The following is a 19,633-nucleotide window of genomic DNA, read 5'->3' on the forward strand; positions in this document are numbered from 1 at the left end:
GATGAGGAATGAAAGGAGAAAGGAGGAAATCTGACTCATTTCATAGCTGTTTTCATAGGCTTTGGCTGGATTTCTGAGAAAATTCCCCAGCACAGGTGGTGATCATGAACTTGTACCAAGAAAAAAGATGTCAATGTTTGCTAATGGTCTGAATTTCTAATTTAACTCTTAACTCTTCTGTGCTAGTCTCCAGATGCTAAGTCACTCTCTGGTTCAGTGATCAGTAACAGTCATATGGAGCATTTTGTTCAGGAGTTTCTGTATTAGAGGCTCTTGCATCTCTGAGATAGGGCAGCAGGTAATTGTCTGGTGATAGAAAGACCCCCCCACACACTTGGTTTTGTGGTTCTGTGCTTTTTCCTTACCAGTTTATTTCATTTTTGAAAGGTCTGTCAAGTTGCATTATCAATTCTGGTAACCTATTTTCAGTTCATTTAAAAATATATTTGTTGAACCTCAACTAAATGTCAGCTCTGTTTGGGTAGGGGAGTATTCAAAGAAAAGCAGCTTTATTGGGAAGATATGGTTCGTACATGAACCAGTAGATAGCAATATGAGTTATAGTGAGTGCCAGATGAGTGAGGTAGCCTATAAAAGGGTTTACATTCAGAGGAGGAAGAGCAATTAAGACTTAGGCTAGGTTGGTCAGGTGTAGAGAGCAGAAACTGGAGAAATATACTTGAAACAAGTTGTTAACTGAGTGGAATTGATGAGATGATGGTTCTCTAGTTTCCATATATACTTAGTACTTAGTATGGTCATGTAATGGTTTTCTAGTTCACACATATTCAGTATGCTTTAATGATGTAATTATAATAGGGTATTTAAACTGGGGACAAAGTCAGACTGAGGGTGAGACTGGTTGAGACTGTTAGACTGTCAGACTGCTAGACTGCTGGAGGAGACTGGATCAGACTGAGACTGGGTCAGACTATGAGAAAGCTAGCCCAGATATTACAGTCAGGGAAGACATTGTAGAGATTGTGTGTCATTTGAACCAGCCTTTGAGTGGATAAACAAAAAAGAAATAAGGAAAGACAAAGGCATTCTAAATGGGAGAATAGCATAAGCAAAGAATGGTGAAGAACCTGACTGGAGTATATTGAGGTGTTCCCTCAGGAAAGCAGTTAGGAGAAAAAGTTGAAGATTTAGAATGAGTTCATATTATGGTGGGCTTTGAACCCCAAACTAAAATTAGACTTTATTCTGTGGCAAAAGACAACTAGTGTTTGTTTTTGAGTAAAGTATAATGGAAGAAGATAAAATTTCACCTGTTTTTCTGGAAAGAAGCACAGTCACAGAAAGCTTTCCTGCTTTCCAGTGAGTGTAGTCTTCTGTGCCAAGGGCTTCATTCCCCATCCTCCACAGAGGGCATCCAGATCCAGCACTCTCTGATCAGTTCTTCATCTTCGTTTTTTTAAAAATAAGAGTATAGTCAAGGGTGATTGCTTTTGAGTCATCCAAGCCTGGCACCATAAGCAGGCCAAAAGAAATACTCATTCCTTGGCAGATTTCCAAGGCTTTCTTCAATTGAGTGCTCCATTAATACTCATCTATAATTTCCGCTGTTGGATACTGTTGTCATGTTTTTTTTTTTCTTTCAAATTTATATAAGCCCCAGAAGAGATTGGGGCCTCAGTAAATTTTGAGGAGCCCCAAATGAAAATGTTGTTTCTCTTGGGCATGGTTAAGCAAGCACCGACCACTCTCAGAATATTTATTACTTGTCTTTTTCCTTTTGACACATGGCCCATAATGGTATGGAAGAAGGGAACTAGAATTAGGGGCCTTGGCATTTAGTCCTAGCTCTGTTGCCATCTAGCTGCATGACTTTAGTGAGACATCCCACCTCTGTAGGTGTCCTAACTTTCCCCATGTAAAAAATGAGAGGTTTTAATTAATAGCTGCCCCTTAGCTGAACTAGATGGTCTCTAAGGTCCCTTATAGCTTTATCTTCTGGGAATTCCAAATTTATCTACAGCATGAAATTGCTACTGAGTCACCAGGGATTTTCCCCACCACTTTGTTTTTATATCTGTCTGGACAATCACTTTCCCCTCCAGTTCACTGAGAAAAGGTGGAAATTTTTCAAAAGAAACTTTTATTTAGTAAACTAAGGGAAAAGGATAATTAAAAAATATATAGAAACAGAAAAATTTATAGAACATAGAGGGCCTGACTAGCTGCCTCTAGTCTTCAATAGCTCATACACTTGGATGTGTGGCACTCAGGGTTAAAATCAATACAAGTTAAAAGAAAATCAGCCAGTGGACAAGGGAGAAATATAGTAAATTCTCTGTTAGCCAATGTACTTGGATAATTCAGGTTACTGGTTAGCTCAAAATTCTGATTATTAGAGATTCCATGCCTAACAGCCATGAATCACAGATTTTTAGTGATATATCAGGTATATCAGAATATGTCACCGTGTTCTTCACACTAAATCTAAACTTAACATAATTGCTTATTTATTTGATGATTCAGAAAGCTCTTCAACAACTTAACAGTGACTCAAGGTGGTTATTAGAGATATAGCTTTGGCATTGTACTTATAAAAATGCCAGCTAATAGAGAATTCCGGTGATTAGAATGCAGCCTTCACTGCACCACCAGTCATAGAAGCATTTTATGCTCATGAAATGCTCACAATTTAAGCTGTTAAGTGCTGAATGGTCAACTAATGAATCTATAAGATAAAAACCAAGAACAATTATAAGGAAGTAAGGAAAAGATGGACATTCATGAATATAATTTCTTCTACTAATATATATACTTTCTTGAACTGTAATTTGTTATTATAAATTTTGAATACTACCTGATGTTCTGCTGGGTACATAACAATGTTCTCTTTTGTTTTGTTTTATTTTATTTATTATTTCCCAATTTAAGATGGCCCAGTAGATAATCAGCTCTAGAGTCAGGAAGGCCTGAGTTCAAATTTGGCCTTATGTACTTATAGCCATTTGATCCTGGGCAAATCATTTAATTGATGGTTTCGGTTTCCTTATTTGTAAAATGAACTGGAGAAGTGGCAAACCACTCCAGTATCTTTGCCAAGAAAACTCTAAATGGGTTTATGGAGACATGATCCAACAACAACAACAACAACAACAACGTTTTACCAACGAGGCAATGGAAACCTTAAAAGGTTAATGACTTACCTAAAATCACCTGGATGATAAGAAGCAGAGCTGGGATTCAAGCCTAGTACTTCTGATTTCAAATCCAGCACTCTTTCTAGACTCTACCTAGTACCTAAGTTTTCTCACTGTTATGCACTTTTTCTTCCCTACCCTTTCTTACTCCCTGTTGAGTCCTAATGTTTGTAAGGTTTGCAGCAGGATGACCAAGATGGGATTGCCACCAATTAGATGATGTTTGAATTCATTCAGAGCTGTTGCTCTTTTCCAAGGTTACCAAGGTTTGGTGTTTGATGAATGAATCAATCAAAAAACATTCATTCATTAAGTGGCTCTGCACTCAGGATATGCATATGAGCATGATTAGGTCATCTTGCTGGCAGTTTCTGAAAGCCTGAAATACAGAGACTTGCAGAAATTGTACCATTCATTAAGTGCTATAGGAGTTGAGAGGCAGCAGGGATCAATATGGGATGGAGCAGTCCAGGAATGCGTCATGGAATAAGTGTGGGTAGAATGTAGATGAGCAGTGGGAAATGAGGGAGAGCATTTTAAGCCCTCTTTCTAATCCCTCACATCCACTCAGTTGCCATGGCTGGTCAATTATCTTTCCGCAAGATCTCCCATATTCATCTCTTTCTCCACTTACATGGCTGCCTCCCTGGGTTAAGTTTCATCTGGACTATCTCAATAACCTTCAAATTGGCCTTTCTAGTTCTCATCTTTCCCCTATATAATTTAGTATCCGTATTTGCCAAACTGATATTACTAAGGCATAGGTCGGACAATACTACTCTCCAAGTCAAGAAGCATAAGTAACTTCCTATTGTTTTGGGGATAAAATGCAGACTTCTTGACTTGGCACTTCAAATTCTTCATAATTTGGTGTCACCCTGGCTTTCCTGACTGATTTCATATTGTTTCTCTTTATTATCCATCTAATGGCCTCCTTGTTCTATACATACAACATTCTATATCCTTTTCCCATTCTTTGCACATGCTGTCCTCCATGTCTAAAATGGTCTCTTTTCTTACCTCCTTTGGGATCCCGCTACACCTTTAAAGATGTAGTTTAAGTGTTATTTTTTGCATGAAACTTTCCTTATTCTTTCTATTTGTCATCCCTAAAACTTTGTATTTATTTGTAGTTATCTGTGCACATATTGCTTCCTCCAGTAGAATGTAAGCTCTTTGAGGGCAGAGATTTAATTTTGGTTTTTGTGTGCTCAGTGTCTACCATAGTGCCAGATGCACATTTCAGTCATTTTTTCAGTTGTGTCTGACTCTTTGTGACCTTATTTGAGATTTTTTTTGCAAAGATATTGGGGAGGTTTGTCATTTCCTACTCCAGTTAATTTTATAGATGAGGAAACAGAAGCAAATAGGATTAAGTGTCCTATCCAGGATCATGCAGATAGTAAGTGTCTGAGGCCATATTTGAACTCAGGTCAGGAAGGTCCTGACTTCAGGACCAGAATTCTATTCACTGCATTAAATTGCCACATGCATAGTAGATGTCAATAAATGCTCATTGAATTGAATTGTCTTGATGCTCTGAGGCTCTGAAGTTATCACACAAGCAATATTTATTGAGCATTTCAGCATTATGATACAGGATGCAGAAAACATAATCTCTGCCCTCAAGGGAACAGGCAGGAACAATAAATGAAATAGTGAATAAACAAGATCACACAGAAACTACCAAATAGTATGGAATAATCCACAAAGAGTTAGTGAACATAAATGTACATAAATATGAATATATGTATGTGTAAAGAGATAAGGGGGAAGAGAAAGAGAAGGAGGAGATCAGGTATATGACATAAGCAAAGGCTTAAAATTAGAATAAACATGGTATATGTGCATGGGAGACTGAGATCAGTTTCATTGACATGGATTTGAAAAATATAAGAAAATTCCTCAGGTAGAAGGAATCAATTGTTGTAACTCACTGAATCTTTCCTTCTTCTATTTCCCTCTCTCTGCCTGTTTTAGCATCCCATTCTCTTGGGATACTGAGGTAAGAGAGCATTTCCTTTACCCCATTTAGGATGTTAAGAATACACTCTTTTCTCCCAATGCTGACTCCCTCTGTTGTGAGGGAGATGTGAAAAATAATAATCACAGAAACTCAGATTGAGAAATGACCCTGGAGGGAGAGATTTGGGTAATAGCTATAGATTATTGATGTTGATTTCTGTTTCTTTCTTTCCTCACCTTCATTTACCTTGTATAAGGTATTGAAAAAAATGAATGAAATATGATAGAGAAGAAATCAAAACTGACAATGTAATTGAATGTAAATGGTATAAGTTGACCAATAATAGAGAAGGGTGGCAGAATAAGGCAAAAAGAAAAACCCAACAATATGTTGTTTGAATAAACATTAAAAACATGAAATTCACTCAAAATATAAATGAGTAATTGGAATAGAATCTATTAAACCTCAGTAAAATAAAAAAAGAGGGATGCAATCATGTTCTTAGACAAAGTAACAGTAAAAATGGGAAGAGTTAAAAGAGATAAGAAAGGAAAGTAGATGATGTTTAAAGAAATTACAGAAAAGATATCAGTACTTAATATATATGAACCCAAATTATATAACATTTAATAATTAAAGGAAAAATTAGTCTATCCCAGAGAGAACTAGGCAGTAAACAATTATTAGGGACTACATTATGTCTTTTGCACATCCAGAAAATTCCAGTAGAAGAATAAATAAAAAGTTAAGGATCTGAAGAGAATTTTAGAAAAATTAGATTAGGCTTCAAACGTAACATAAACTGATGCTAAGTGAATTGAGTAGAACCGAGAGAACATTGTACAACAGCATCACAGAGTTGTGATGATCAACTTTAATGTACTTGGTTCTTTTTAATAATGAGGTGATTCAGGCCAATTCTAATAGATTTCTGATGGAGAGAGCCATCTGCATCCAGAAAGAATTCTATGGGGATTGAATGTGTTATCACAACACAGTATTTTCACCTTTTTTGTTGTGGTTTGCTTGCTTTTTTCTTTCTTATATTTTTCCTTTTTGATCTGATTTTTCTTATGCAGCATGATTTTTCATTCTCTCTTGCCCCCATCCCTCTCCTCTAGACAGCAAGTAATCAAATATAGGTTAAACATGTGCAATTCTTCTAAATATGAAAGTTTTTGAAGAAAGACTAGATACTTGTCAGGCATGTTATAGTAGACATTTTTGTTCAGTACCAAATTAGACTAGAAAGATTCTGAGGTTCTTTATCTGATTTTATGATCTTCAACAAGTAGTTATCCAGGCTTTCCTTTAAAACCTCCAATTATTTGTAAGTCACTATCCCTGAGTCATCTAATTTTAGATCATTCTTACTGTTAAGAACTTTCCCCTTCTCTCAGGCTAAAATCAGTCACTGCAAATTTCATCTATTTCTCTTAATTCTGTTCTGCAGAGCCAAGATGAACAAGCCTAATTTTTCTTCTACATGAGAGTCCTTAAAATACTTGAAGACATTTATCTTATGCCCTCTAAATCTTCTCTTCCTCAGCTTAGTTCCTTCATTCAATTCTTACATGGCATGGCTTTGTGAACCCAGCCATCATGTTCTAGTACATCTTTATCATATGTTCTTCCTAAAAAGAGGCAACCAAACAGAATATAAATATATATATTCATATATCCTTTCCTCTTTAGTTAAATTGAGACAAAGTAGTAAATTCCTCTTCCCTGAGTTTATATGTTTCTTGTTATTTGAACACCAAGAAATATGGCCATTACCACAAACAAAGAATGGGGTAGGGGAGAGAATATGAAGCCATAAATCTGATAGTGAATCTCATTAAAATCATGACTCAAAAACAAACTTATTTTAAAGCTCATAATAAAGTCTATACTTTAGTTCTAAACTCATAATAAAGTCTATACTTTGTCTTCCTCTGAACTTTATTCTGTTTTTTTCTGCAGTTTAAAAACATTGACATTTTAAAATTTATTTTCTTAAATTTTTTGCATCACTATCATTAACCCTCTTCTCTGCCTTGACTCATTTCCTCCCTTATATAAAAAAATAAGCAGAGCAATAACAACAGTTATATATTGATCATATCAGAAAATCTATCTTTCTTCTGCATGCTAGATAGTCACCTCTATTAATAGATGGAAAGTATGTTTCATAACAACTTCCTGTAGTTGTAATTGATTATTACATTGATTAGTCAAAGTTAATTTCCTTTGCAAATTTCATAGTTATTGTGTAAATTGTTTTCCCTGTTCTGCCTACTTCACTCTGTAACATTACATGCAAATCTTCTCATGTGTCTCTGAGTTTCTTTTTAAATTTTTTATGGCAAAATTATTATTCCATTATATTTATATGCTATAATAATTTGTTCAGCCCTTACTAAGTTGATGAACTTTCTCTTAATTATCATTTCTTTGCTATACTAAAAATATTGTTATGAATATTTTTTACATATTGGTTCTTTCTAACTTTGATTTCTTTAAAGTATATGTCAAAATTTATATATAGTTTAATACTTTTTGCATATAATTCCAAATTTCTTTCCAGAATGGTTGGACCTATTCACAGCCCAATAAATTGTAAATTGTTCTGTGTTCTTATTCTTCCACAGCCCCAGCAATAATTATCATTTTCCTTTATTTTCATTTTTTTGCTAATATTAAAAACATGAAGTAGAAATTCAGTGATTTAAATTTTTGATGATATAATTTTCTTCTTTTGAGACCTATTTGTTCATATTGTTTTATCATTTATCTATTTGATAATTGTTCTTGTTCAAAGTCTTTCTATATATATTTTGGATATCATGTCTTTATCAGAGAAACTCGCTGCTGAGATTTTTTTCAGTTAACTGTTTCCCTTCTGGTTTTAGCTGTGTTCATTTTGTTTGTCCAAAACCTTTTCAACTTCGTGTATTCAAAATTGTCTTTTTTATCTCCTGTAACTTTCTTTATCCCTTGTTTGGTCAAGAAATCCTTGCCTAACCATAGTTGTGAAAAGTATTTCCTCCAGTTTCCTGTTCCTCTAATTTGCTCATGATGTGATCTTTTATATCTAAGCCATATAGCCATTGGGAGTTTATTGTGGTATACAATGTGACATGTTGGTCAGAAATAAAATTCTGCCCAATTTCTTTCCTATTTTCCCAGCAATTTTTTTAGCAAATTACAAATTTTTAACCTTGTAGTTATTATATGTCTGTGTTTGTTTGCTCCGTATTTCATGTACCTAATTTCTTCTTTACATTTTACCAATTATTTTTGATGATTACTGCTGTTTAGTGTAGTTCAAAGTCAAATACTGCGAGGTTTCTTTACCTTTTTTTCAATATTTTCTTGGAGATTCTTGATCTAGGAGGGATATTTCAAAAGGAAGGTTAGCTAATAAGAAAACAAAAAAAGAAGAAAGAAAGAAAATATATTAGGCATGAACTTATGTATTATAAGATAATTTATATATTGATTTAAAAACCTTTATGTTATCTCATTTGATCCATAAAATCCTGTGATCCATATAATACTATATGTATTATTTTCTTCTTTTTTATAGATGAAGAAAATGAGACTCAGAGAGGTTGTGCTTTGTTCATGGTCACATAGTAGAAAGCATCATAACTAATCTCTAAATCTAGGTCTTCCTCAATTCAAGTGCAATGCTTTTTTTATGTCACATTCTCTGTCTGTCTCTCTGTCTCTCTCTCTGTTTCAATCTCTGTTTCTATCTCCCCCTAGCTTCTTCCCTTCCCTACCCCCTCTTCTCTCTCTTTCCTTCCCTCCATCTCTCACACTCTCAAAACAAAACCAAATCCAATAAAAATCCAGAATCTTATCATATATTGACTTGGCAACAGCATTATATAAAACTCCCTGAGCTGGTTCTTTTTCTTCAACTTAATCCTGCCTGGGGCAGGGGAGATTGGGGAAGTCCAGCCACATTGTCCACTTCTCAGTCTTTGAATATTTTTCTCTCTTCCTTTTACCTTCTTTTCCCTCTTTATGGGAACAATTGTATCAAAAGGCCAGTCCCACTGATAAGATGGTTGATGTGTTAATATACCAACTCTGGCAGAGAAAGAGTCATAAGAGATACAATTGGATAATGAAAAGTGTCTCAGATGTAGAAAGGCCTTGCCTCCTTCCCTTCTTATCTGCAATCTTTTCCCAAAGCTGTTGGGGAAGCTTTCCATTCTCTTGTGAGTCAAAGAATGACTTAAAGTCAATTCTCACTGCCATGGCCAGAGGGGAAGGGAGAAATAGGATTTTCTGGGGATAACATTTTTATTGCTCTTTCCCTGATTTATTCATTAAATGTTTTGCTTTTTTTTTTTTAAATACTAAGCTAGTGTCTTGTATTTTTTGTCTTCTCTTCAGATGGAGGATGTGGGAGAAGTCATTGAAAAAATTCGGATTGGACATGACAATGCAGGCATGAATGCTGGGTGGCACTGTGATCATGTGGATATCCGAAGACTCCTGCCAGATAAAGATGTATGTTCCTGCCCTAGGATTTTTTGCAACTACCTGGAAGCCTTTATTGTTTTGATAAGTTAGAGTTTGCAAAGCGAATTATGAAAATTGCATTTTCCACTCAGAACTCAGGGCTAGATTTTATACTAAATGTCTCAAAACCAAAACTAAACAAAAACCCTACAAATCTAAGGGGCAAAGAGTCATTTATTAATTTGATTTATATATTTAATCAAAACACATTTATTAAAGACATGATGGTCGGAGTATTGTGTTAGATACAGGAAAGATGCAAATTTCAGGTAATATACAATCTTCAAGTCTAATATAATAATGATGCAAACACAGAGAGCTAAACATGATATTGCTGATTAAAATTAGGAAGTTCAAAACAAAGTGCTGTATTAAGCTAAAAAGAGAAAGTTGACATTGACAGAGTGATCATGTAAGATTTTATGGAGAAGAATGTATCTGAATTGGATTTTAAAACATGGATGATGCAGCACGGTGTAATAGAACTCAGACAGGAAGAGCTGTATTCAAGTCTTACTTTGAAACACACTGGCCATAATCCTGGGGAAATCATTTAATTTCTCAATGTGTCAAGCGATTTTCTTAATTTATAAGTGGCAGAGAAAGTAACCATCAGCATTTGTAGAAGAAATTCCCTCATCAGTTACCTTGCACTGATGAAATCACAGATGTATAAAAAGCAATAAATGATAGATAAAAATTCAACAATAAAGATAAGAAAGGAGGATATTATAGCCATAGAAAACAGTGAAAACAAAGTCAGAAAAGTACAGAACATATCTCAGGGCCAGAAAACAGACCAGCGGAACTAGGACATAGAGTGAACAAAAAGGAATAATATGGCAAAATGCTATAAAGGGAGTGTGGCACTAGGTTGGGAAGGGTCTTAAATGTCATACAAAGGAATTTGAACTTTAGTTGGCAGGCAGTTGAGTACAACTTAAGATTTTTGATTAAATGAGTGACATGAGCAGACCTGTGTATGAAGAAGACCCTTCTGAAATTGGGGTGCCATGGGATGAAATAGGGATAATAGACCAAGAAATTGGCATCAGTGGGTACAGAGAGGAAGGAAGGAATTTGAGGAAAATAGAAAAGGAAGGCAGCTAGATGGTGCAGTGAATAGGGCACAGAGCCTAGACTCAGGAGGACCTGAGTTCTGACTTAGTCTCAGACACTTAAGTAGCTATGTGACTGTGATCAAGACATTTAACCTTGATTACCTCCAGGAAGAAAGGAAGGAAGGAAAGAAGGAAGGAAGGAAGGAAGGAAGGAAGGAAGGAAGGAAGGAAGGAAGAATAAGAAACAAGAAGCTGATATCTCTTTAATTAAAGAAGAAGGGGATATAGAGTAATAGGGTACAGACAGAAGTATCAATTATAGCATAGAAGAATGAAAAGAAGAGCTGGGTAAAAGATCCTTGGATTTAGTTATTTGAAGGGCATCACTAGCCTTGGACATCCCAGTTCCAACAGAATGATGGGGAGCAGAAACCAGGCACCAAGCCCTTAAGTGGAGCAGATAATGGGGAAGTGGAGACCTGGGGTGTGCACAATTTTGTAAAATTGTTTGTCAGTAAAGGGGAGGAGATGGATCTAGTCATCTGTCTCTCCACATCCCACCCCACACTGTATACTGATATCCACACTCATAATAAATACACTCATATATCAATAAAGATACATAACCAAATGCATATATACATGTATTTACACAAACATGTATACAACCACTTAAGTTCATGAGGTCTAAATATAGCTATTTTTTTCAACTGCTTCCTGGTTACAAATTGGCAATGTGTTAAATGGACACCCAGGACATCATATTATATTTAAGAGCCTCATAACATAGTGACACATCCATTCTCTATTCATTGATGAAGATTCCCCTATAGCATCACTTTCTTAAAGGTCACCTATTACATCCTGGGTCATCTTGATCTATGTCTTGCCACTGGATTCTCATGTCTCTAGAAGAGAAAGCAAAGTTGATCACTTTGTGCAGCTCTTGTCTCGCTCAAATCCAATTCACATGTAAGTCAACATATCACACTCATGATGTCACTAATCTCTTCCTATCCCTAAACACAAATGACTCAGCTCCCTGATCAGGGAAACCTTATCAGGAAGCTGAGCCATTTCAAGTGTTAGAACATAAGGGGGGAAGGAGGTAGAGCAATGAGCACTTCAATAAGCAGTAACAAAAAATAAAGTGTGGGCAGGTAGGTGTGGAGACGGGTTGAAAGTTGAATTTATTTTTCCTTCCTCTTTGCTCTAGGGATCAGAGACTGTGACATTTGCCTGTGATAGATGGCTTGCCACTTCTGAAGATGATAAGAAGACCATCCGAGAACTGGTTCCATTTGATATGTTTACTGAGAAAGTGATGAAAGATGGGTCTTTAAGACAAATTTATAAGGAAATAGAGGAACCTTTGGACAGTAAGTAAGAAGACAAATCCATATTCTATCTTGAAACATAATTTTTGTTGTTATGTGATTATGAATTATTCTAGATAAATGAAGGTTTGATCTATAAATATTGACTTTAAAAACATTGATCTTATGGGATGAACATTTTTCTAAAATGCATTGTGCCCTCCCCTTATTTCTTAAACAATAAATACTGAATGTCATTTAACTTTGCCTTGAAGACATCATCATGAACATTAACTTGTGTACTGCACAATAAGACAATGATGTTTTCATTTCCTATTTGTATCCTACATTAGATGTTCCCTGATTGAGACTTAGAAAGAGTTCTTTCTGAGAGCTTGTATCTGCTTTTATAGTTTTCCTGCATCCTTCCTTGATGTCAGGCTCTTATAGCTGCCAGCATGCCATCTTGTAGCAGATTCTCTCCTAAATGTCTTCTTCTCATTTGCTGTGGGCTTGAACATCAGATAGTCGAGTCTGTCAGGATTGTGTGCAAAATAAGAATAAAAAAATCTAAATAAATGTATAAGAAATTTTTCTAAGAATAAAATATGAATACAAATCTTTTGTACATATGTACTTTGTAATATCTATATTTGGTAGCTTGGACAATTTTGATGCTTGTATTGGACCAAAAAATTCTAGATAGACACAGTTGTTGAGCAGCTGAGTTTCAGATAGGTGAGATCTTTCTGTATCACCAAATCTCATTGTTCAGGGACAAATGATCCTCTTTGTAGATTATCTTGTCTCCTGGTTTCTTATCACCTCTTTTTTTTTTGGCTAACTAATCTTTCGGCTATTCACTGAATCTTCTTCAATAGGATAAAGAAGAGAGGGAAGATTTATTTCAATATATTTTTCTTCTGTACTGTAGGACTTAATCCTTTTTTTCTCTGTCCTTAGTTGCTATTCAAATTCAGATATGTTTTGAATTGTGGTGAGCATCCCAAATTGCCTTTATCAGAACTTAGTGAATGGTACTAAGAAAGCCAAGGTGTGAGTTCAAGGTCAATGTGAACCAGACAACTTTTCTTAGGCCTGACATTTTTGACCAACTACTTCTTGAAACTTTCTCCTTTCATTTCCATGACTTTGGCCACTAGCTTGTGCAGTGGGTTAGAGCACTGAGTTTGGAATCAGGAAGACTCATTCTCATGAGTTCAAATTCAGTGTCAGATATCCACTGATTATGTGGTTCTCGGGAAGTTACTTAATTCTATTTGCCTCAGTTTCCTCATCTATAAAATGAGCTGGAGAAGGAAATGACAAATCACTCCAGCATCTTTGCCAAGAAAACCTCAAATGGAGTCATGAAGAGTCAGCCATGGCTAAAATAATTCATCAACATTTTAAGACTTTGAATTAATTACTTCTGTTTTTTATGTTAGTACCTTAACTTTCTCCCCCCCCCCATCTATAAGTATTTCCTAAAACCTTTTCCATACTTGACTTCTTGGTGTTTTTCCCCCCATTTGTTTTACCGTGACCTATCATCCTAATCCTCATCTTTATCCTGTCTCACCCTCCATCCAATCTCCACTTGCTCTTGCAGTTGTTTCAATAAGTTCAGCCATTCTTGCCATTATATGTTATACCAAAAATCAATCTTATTACTTGACAGCAATGCCTGGTTTTTTTTTTTTTTTTTTTTTGACTAAAAACAGGTTTACTCAACGTGATGACTAATCTTATCCCTCCAAAGTTGGCTCTAAATGACTTTTGGCTATTTCTAAAAAAAATTGGATGTTTTCAAAGAATGATGAATTTCCATCATTGCACATTTATAAGAGAATCTATCACAGGCTCAAGAGTTTGTTCCAATAAGGATCTGAAAACTGGCAAGTACTTCTAGGTTATAGAGTCTCCCAAAGTGATTATTTGAATGTGCTCATCAGCACATGTAAATTAAGGGATGTGTATATATATTCTTTAAGTTTTATTACATTATACAGAAGACATTATAACCTTTACCACTGAAATCACACATCCTTCTTATAAATGCATTTTATGTATATTCACACCAATCAACCAATGAACATTTATTTATTAAAAGCATACATTATGTGCCAGACATTTTGCTAAGTTCTGGGAATAAAAAAAAGAAACAAAAGACAGTATCTGTACTCAGGGAACTCCCAATCCAATAGAGGAGGTAACATGCAAATAAATATATGCAAATAGTGATATAAAGGATAAATAAAAAATAATTAAGAAAGGGGAGGCATTAGAAACAAGCCGGGTTAGGAAAGGCTTCCTGGGGGAAAAAATAGAATTTTAACTAGGAGTTAAAGGAAGCTAGAGAAATCAGTAAGCTGAAATTAGGAAGGAAAACGTTCCAGGCACAGAAGACAGTCAGCAAATGTGCCCAGAGCCAAAAAATGGAGTGAGTTTATTTATAACATGGCCATTGTCACTGGATCAATCTGACTAGCTTCATGAATGTTCATCTATCTATTGACTTATGACCCATTCTTATCATACCTATACATGTATCTCCCATCACACATGAACATACACATATACATCTTCATTGCATTCTTGGCTGCATTTGATAAAGAAGATATTTGGGAAACAATGCAGCATACCACAAATTGTCCACTTAGTTTTGTTAATGTCAAAGTTTCCTAATATCCCAAATAGACAACAATGGTATAAACAAAATTACAGGATAATTCAAGATCCAAACAAACTACTTTGTTACCTGAATAATCTACATTAGCTTATTTAGATCAGATCATTCGGATAAGTAGGGAATCCCACAACCCCCTCTTTCTTCTATCTTATGGAGGAAGCTCTCATGGATGATTGAGAAGAAGAACCTCCCAATTCCAGCTCCCATCCACCAAAATCCTACTGTGCCTGTAGAAGAGGAGGGTTTCCTTGTACATCATGTTCTCACTGCCTTTCTTTTTACTTCTAGTGCTCCTTGAATCTAGTTGCTGATCATTCATAGATTAGAAATTCAGTTACCATAAACATTTGTCTTCTCCCCAACTTTGAGATGCTATCAAATTATGTGGAATTTTCATTTAGAATCCCTTTTCATTTGAAATCCCAGGAGAATGCCCTGGAAAGTGGCCCAAATTACTCTCTTGGGGCCATTATATTTTACTAATGTGCTATTAAAACTGTGTTGCTCTTTATAGTGTTTCTAGGGAAACATTCTTTCACTAACGATCTGTGCCCAAGGTGGGTATTGGAAAGGAGGAGGGATCCAGAAATAGCCATATTTCATTGCACATCCACATTGTTCAGCACCCAAGAGCTGAATCAGTTTTTGCTAGCTCCTCCAAGTCCCAGAGAGGAAGAAAAATAAGGATATTTAATGACGGTTCCAGTGACATTGCATCACATTCTGAGACTAAGGTTCAAAAAGACTTGCCTTTTATGGAGTCAAGATCCTTACATTGACAGACCAATTATGCCCTATGGCTGTTAGAGACCCAAGGCTGTCTATGTCTTCATGATGCCAATAAATGCAGCTGGAAAGTGAAAAATCCAATGAACAGCCTGTTTTGTCTGCATTGCAGAGTCCAAACTCTAGTTTATATCAAGTTTTGCCAGAGGGGCCTTGGTAATATCCAATCTCTTGAACAAATGGACTTGTTTCACATAGAAGTCACTTGCAAATTAGAAGCACTAATAATTTTATAATGTGGATTTAATGATCACAATATCACAACTTTCAGTTAGTCCTTGGGAGAATTAACATTGGCCAATCCTCTTAAGCTAATCTTGATGTGTGCATTTAAATTGATCTTTATCTAGGACTGGGACTAAGGTGGAATAGATATCCATCCACTCTCTATGTCTCTTAAATCTCTTTGAAAACTTTTGGATACACTCTGTGTTCTGAATAGCTAAGCTTCTCATTAGCACACTAAATAAGGATATGGATATTCTAAAAGCACTGACATCTAGACTTGCAGAAACAAAAGAAGTAAAAGGAGTGATATGTCCTTATTGTCTATATCAGAAGGCTCCAGCTCATCATACAAATCCTTTCTATCAGCCTTTTAAAAGATCTGGTCAATATATCTGTTTGCACAAATTTTTATCCTGGAACATCTATGGTAACATCTGAATCTACACTACTGATCATTTGGGTCTATGTGTTTCATTAATGCTACCTATGAATTTAGCTCCCTTGCACTAAGTTATTATTTTTTTTCTCCCTCCTGTCTCTTTGTCTGTATAGTTATTCTGTATTCAGTGCAGATCTTCACTGGGAATATACCTGGAGCTGGCACAGATGCGAAGGTCTTCATCACAATCTATGGAGACCTTGGTGACACAGGGGAAAGGTACCTTGGCAAATCAGAAAACAGGACTAACAAATTTGAAAAAGGAACGGTATGAATAAACACACTGTCCCCCTGTCTTTCCCTTCTCCCCTTCCTCCATCTTTAATGTATCCCTTAATTATCTTTTCCATGATCCCTGAGGATTTTCTTTAGAATTTTGAATTTATACTTCATGCTATTCCCCTTGCTTCCACCATCCCCCAGGAATATTTTCCTCTACTATCTCTGTCTTTCCAAACTTACCTAGCACCTAGGTACCATAGTCTACCTAGTACCTAGGACCATAATCTACACTTTGTGAAGCCCTCTCTGATTATCCCAGGATCTCTTCTTTTTAAATACATGAACTCTTAAAGTTCTTATTTCTTTATCACTTACATGTGTCTTACTGCATACCACTTTGTGTTGTCATTTATATTTTAATGTATATTAATTTTGCCTTTCTAATTAGACTATTAACTATTGGGGGACAGGAATTATGTTTTCTTCCTATTTGCCTTTGTACTATCACCAACATCAAGTATTTGACAATTGTCTAATAATACAGATCACTCTGCTGGATCCTAAGGGTATGGATAGATAAGAGATCTGAGCCCAATATTGGAAGCATTTATAGCATAATCAGGGAAACATAGGCAATTAAAAAATTTTTTTCTAGGATCGATTACATGGGACGATTGTTAGAATGTGATTCATCAGATAAGTGGAATAGGAATTCAAAAGAGAGGGTGTTTTCTTTATTTTCCTCAATAGTATTTTATTTTTCCAGTTACATATAAAGATAATTTTCAGCATTTATTTTTATGAGACTTTGAGTTCCAATTTTTTTCTCCCTTCCTCCCTTACTGCTCCCCCCAAGACAGCAATCTAAAACAGATTATACATGTACGATCTTTTAAAACATATTTTCATATTGCCATGTTGTGTGAGAAAAATCAGACCAAAATGAAAAAACCACAGAAAGAAAGAAAAAAACAAAAAAGTTGAAAATAATATGCTTTTATCCACATTCAGTTTCTGTAGTGTCCTTTGCATTCCTTTTGAATGTGAATGGAATTTTCCAAAGTCTTGAAATTATCTTGGATAACCCCACTGCTGAGAAGAGATGTCTATCCTAGTTGATCATCCCATAAACTTGCTGTTATTGTGCACAATGTTCTAGTTCTGTTCACTTCACTCATAATCAATTCATGTAAGTCTTTCCAGGCTTTTCTGAAATCAGCTTGCTCGTCATTTCTTAAAGAACAATAATATTACATTACATTCATATACCATAACTTATTCAGTCATTCTCCAACTGGTGGACATCCACTCAATTTCCAGCTCCTTGCCACCACAAAAAGAGCTGCTGCAAACATTTTTGCTCATGTGGGTCCTTTCCCATTTTTTATTATCTCTTTGGGATACAGACCCAGTGATGAGGCTGTTGGATCAAAGGGTATACACAATTTGATAGCCCTTTGGATGTAGTTCCAAATTGCTCTCCAGAACGATTGGATCAGTTCACAACTCCACCAACAGGGCATTAGTGTTCTGATTTTCCCACATCTCTTTCAGCATTTATCATTACCTTTTCCTGTCATTTTAGCCAATCTTGTTAGGTATGAGGTATTACCTCAGAGTTTTTTTAATTTGCATTTCTCTAAATAGTCATTTAGAACTTTTTTCAGATGATTGTAGATGGCTTTAATTTCTTTTATAAATTCTCTGTTCATATCCTTTGACCATTTACCAATTGGGGAATGAGTTATATTTTTATAAATTTGACTCACTTTTTTATATGTTTTAGAAATTAGGCCTTTATCAGAAACTCTGGCTATAAAAATTGTTTCCTAGCTTTTTGCTTCCTTTCAAATTTTGGCTGCATTTCTTTTCTTTGGACAAAACCTTTGTAGTTTAACATAATCAAAAATGTCCATTTTTCAGTTCATAATGTTCTCTAGTTCTTCTTTGGTCATAAATTCTTCCCTTCTTCAAATATCTGACAGATAAATTATCTCTTGCTCAAAAGAAGGTGTTTCATTGGACCAAGGAAGGAAAAGAAAACTTGATATAGGAGATAGATCGCAAGACTGAATCAGATCCCTAAAGATCTGGGTTCTAATTTCAGATTTGCAATTAACTAGTTATGTGACCTTTGGCAAGTCATATAACTCTTGGCCTTTAAGTTTTCTCTCTTCTGTAATATGAAATTTGGACTGACCTTCCAGCCCTATTATTCTCTGCTATTCACACACAGGAGAGGGAGGATCAATGGAAAGCATACTTACTGGCTGTAGGGTCAGAGAATTCAGATTCAGAAGATCTGGGTCCTACCTCTGATATTACTACCTGCATGATCTTAGGAAAACCACTTAATTACCTTAAGCCTTAGTTTCCTCATCCGGATAAAGAGAATGTTGAACAAGATCTCTGAGGTGACTTCTAGCTCTAAATTAAGGATCAGAAGACCAAAGCAGAGCAGCTACTAAATAGTATTTAAGGCTTAAGGCCACTGATAGAAATATTTTCTCCATCCCTTCCATCCGTACTCCCTCTTCTATTCTGGCCATTCATTTTATCTCTCTTTTCTATTCTTACCCTTCCACCATAATTCCTTTTCCCTAAAGTTAGGTAGCCTTAGACTTGCCCACATCTCTCTGTGGATACCACCATTATTGCTGACTTTACAAATATAGCTAGAGGGCTTGGCATATGATATTCTAGAAGGCAAATTAATTGGAATTACAACCTAGAATCACCTATCCAGAAAAACTGAGTATAATCCTTCAGGGGGAAAATGGAAATTTAATGAAATAGAGAACTTTCAAGTATTCCTGTTGAAAAGACCAGAGCAGAATAGAAGATTTGACAGTCAAACACAAAACTGAAAAGAAGTATAAAGAAGGTAAATATTGAAAAGAAGTCATAAAGGATTTAATAAGGTTAAATTGTTTACATTCCTATATAGGAATATGATACTTGTAACTCATAATAAAGAGCACTGGTGTGAGTTGTTTGTGATGGGATAATTTTCTTTAAAAATTGAGGAGAGAAAAACTGATGTATTGGGCGAAAAGGGAAAGAAGTGGTAGAATAGGGAAAATTATTTCACATTAAAGAGGTGTGAAAGGAAAAGCTATTACAGTGGAGGGGAAAAGGTGGGGGGTGATATCAGGCAATGTTTGAATCTTACTCTTATCAGAATTGGCTCAAAGAGGGAATAAAATACACACTAAATTAAGTAGAAAAACTTGTCTTATTCAAAAGA

At 35.5% G+C, this 19,633-nt stretch overlaps 1 protein-coding gene across 1 annotated transcript in view; it reads left to right on the forward strand.

Annotated features, from left to right (window-relative positions):
* The window catches only part of LOXHD1 (lipoxygenase homology domains 1), a 275,750-nt gene that overhangs the window by 175,473 nt on the left and 80,644 nt on the right, over positions 1-19,633 (forward strand). Inside the window, exons 27-29 of the mRNA XM_031945992.1 lie at positions 9,514-9,630; positions 11,920-12,082; positions 16,278-16,432. Of these exons, the coding sequence (XP_031801852.1) occupies positions 9,514-9,630; positions 11,920-12,082; positions 16,278-16,432 (435 nt within the window). The remainder of the gene's footprint in view (positions 1-9,513; positions 9,631-11,919; positions 12,083-16,277; positions 16,433-19,633) is intronic.

This window comes from Sarcophilus harrisii, chromosome 1 (genome assembly GCF_902635505.1).
Source record: "Sarcophilus harrisii chromosome 1, mSarHar1.11, whole genome shotgun sequence".
Taxonomy (NCBI): domain Eukaryota; kingdom Metazoa; phylum Chordata; class Mammalia; order Dasyuromorphia; family Dasyuridae; genus Sarcophilus; species Sarcophilus harrisii.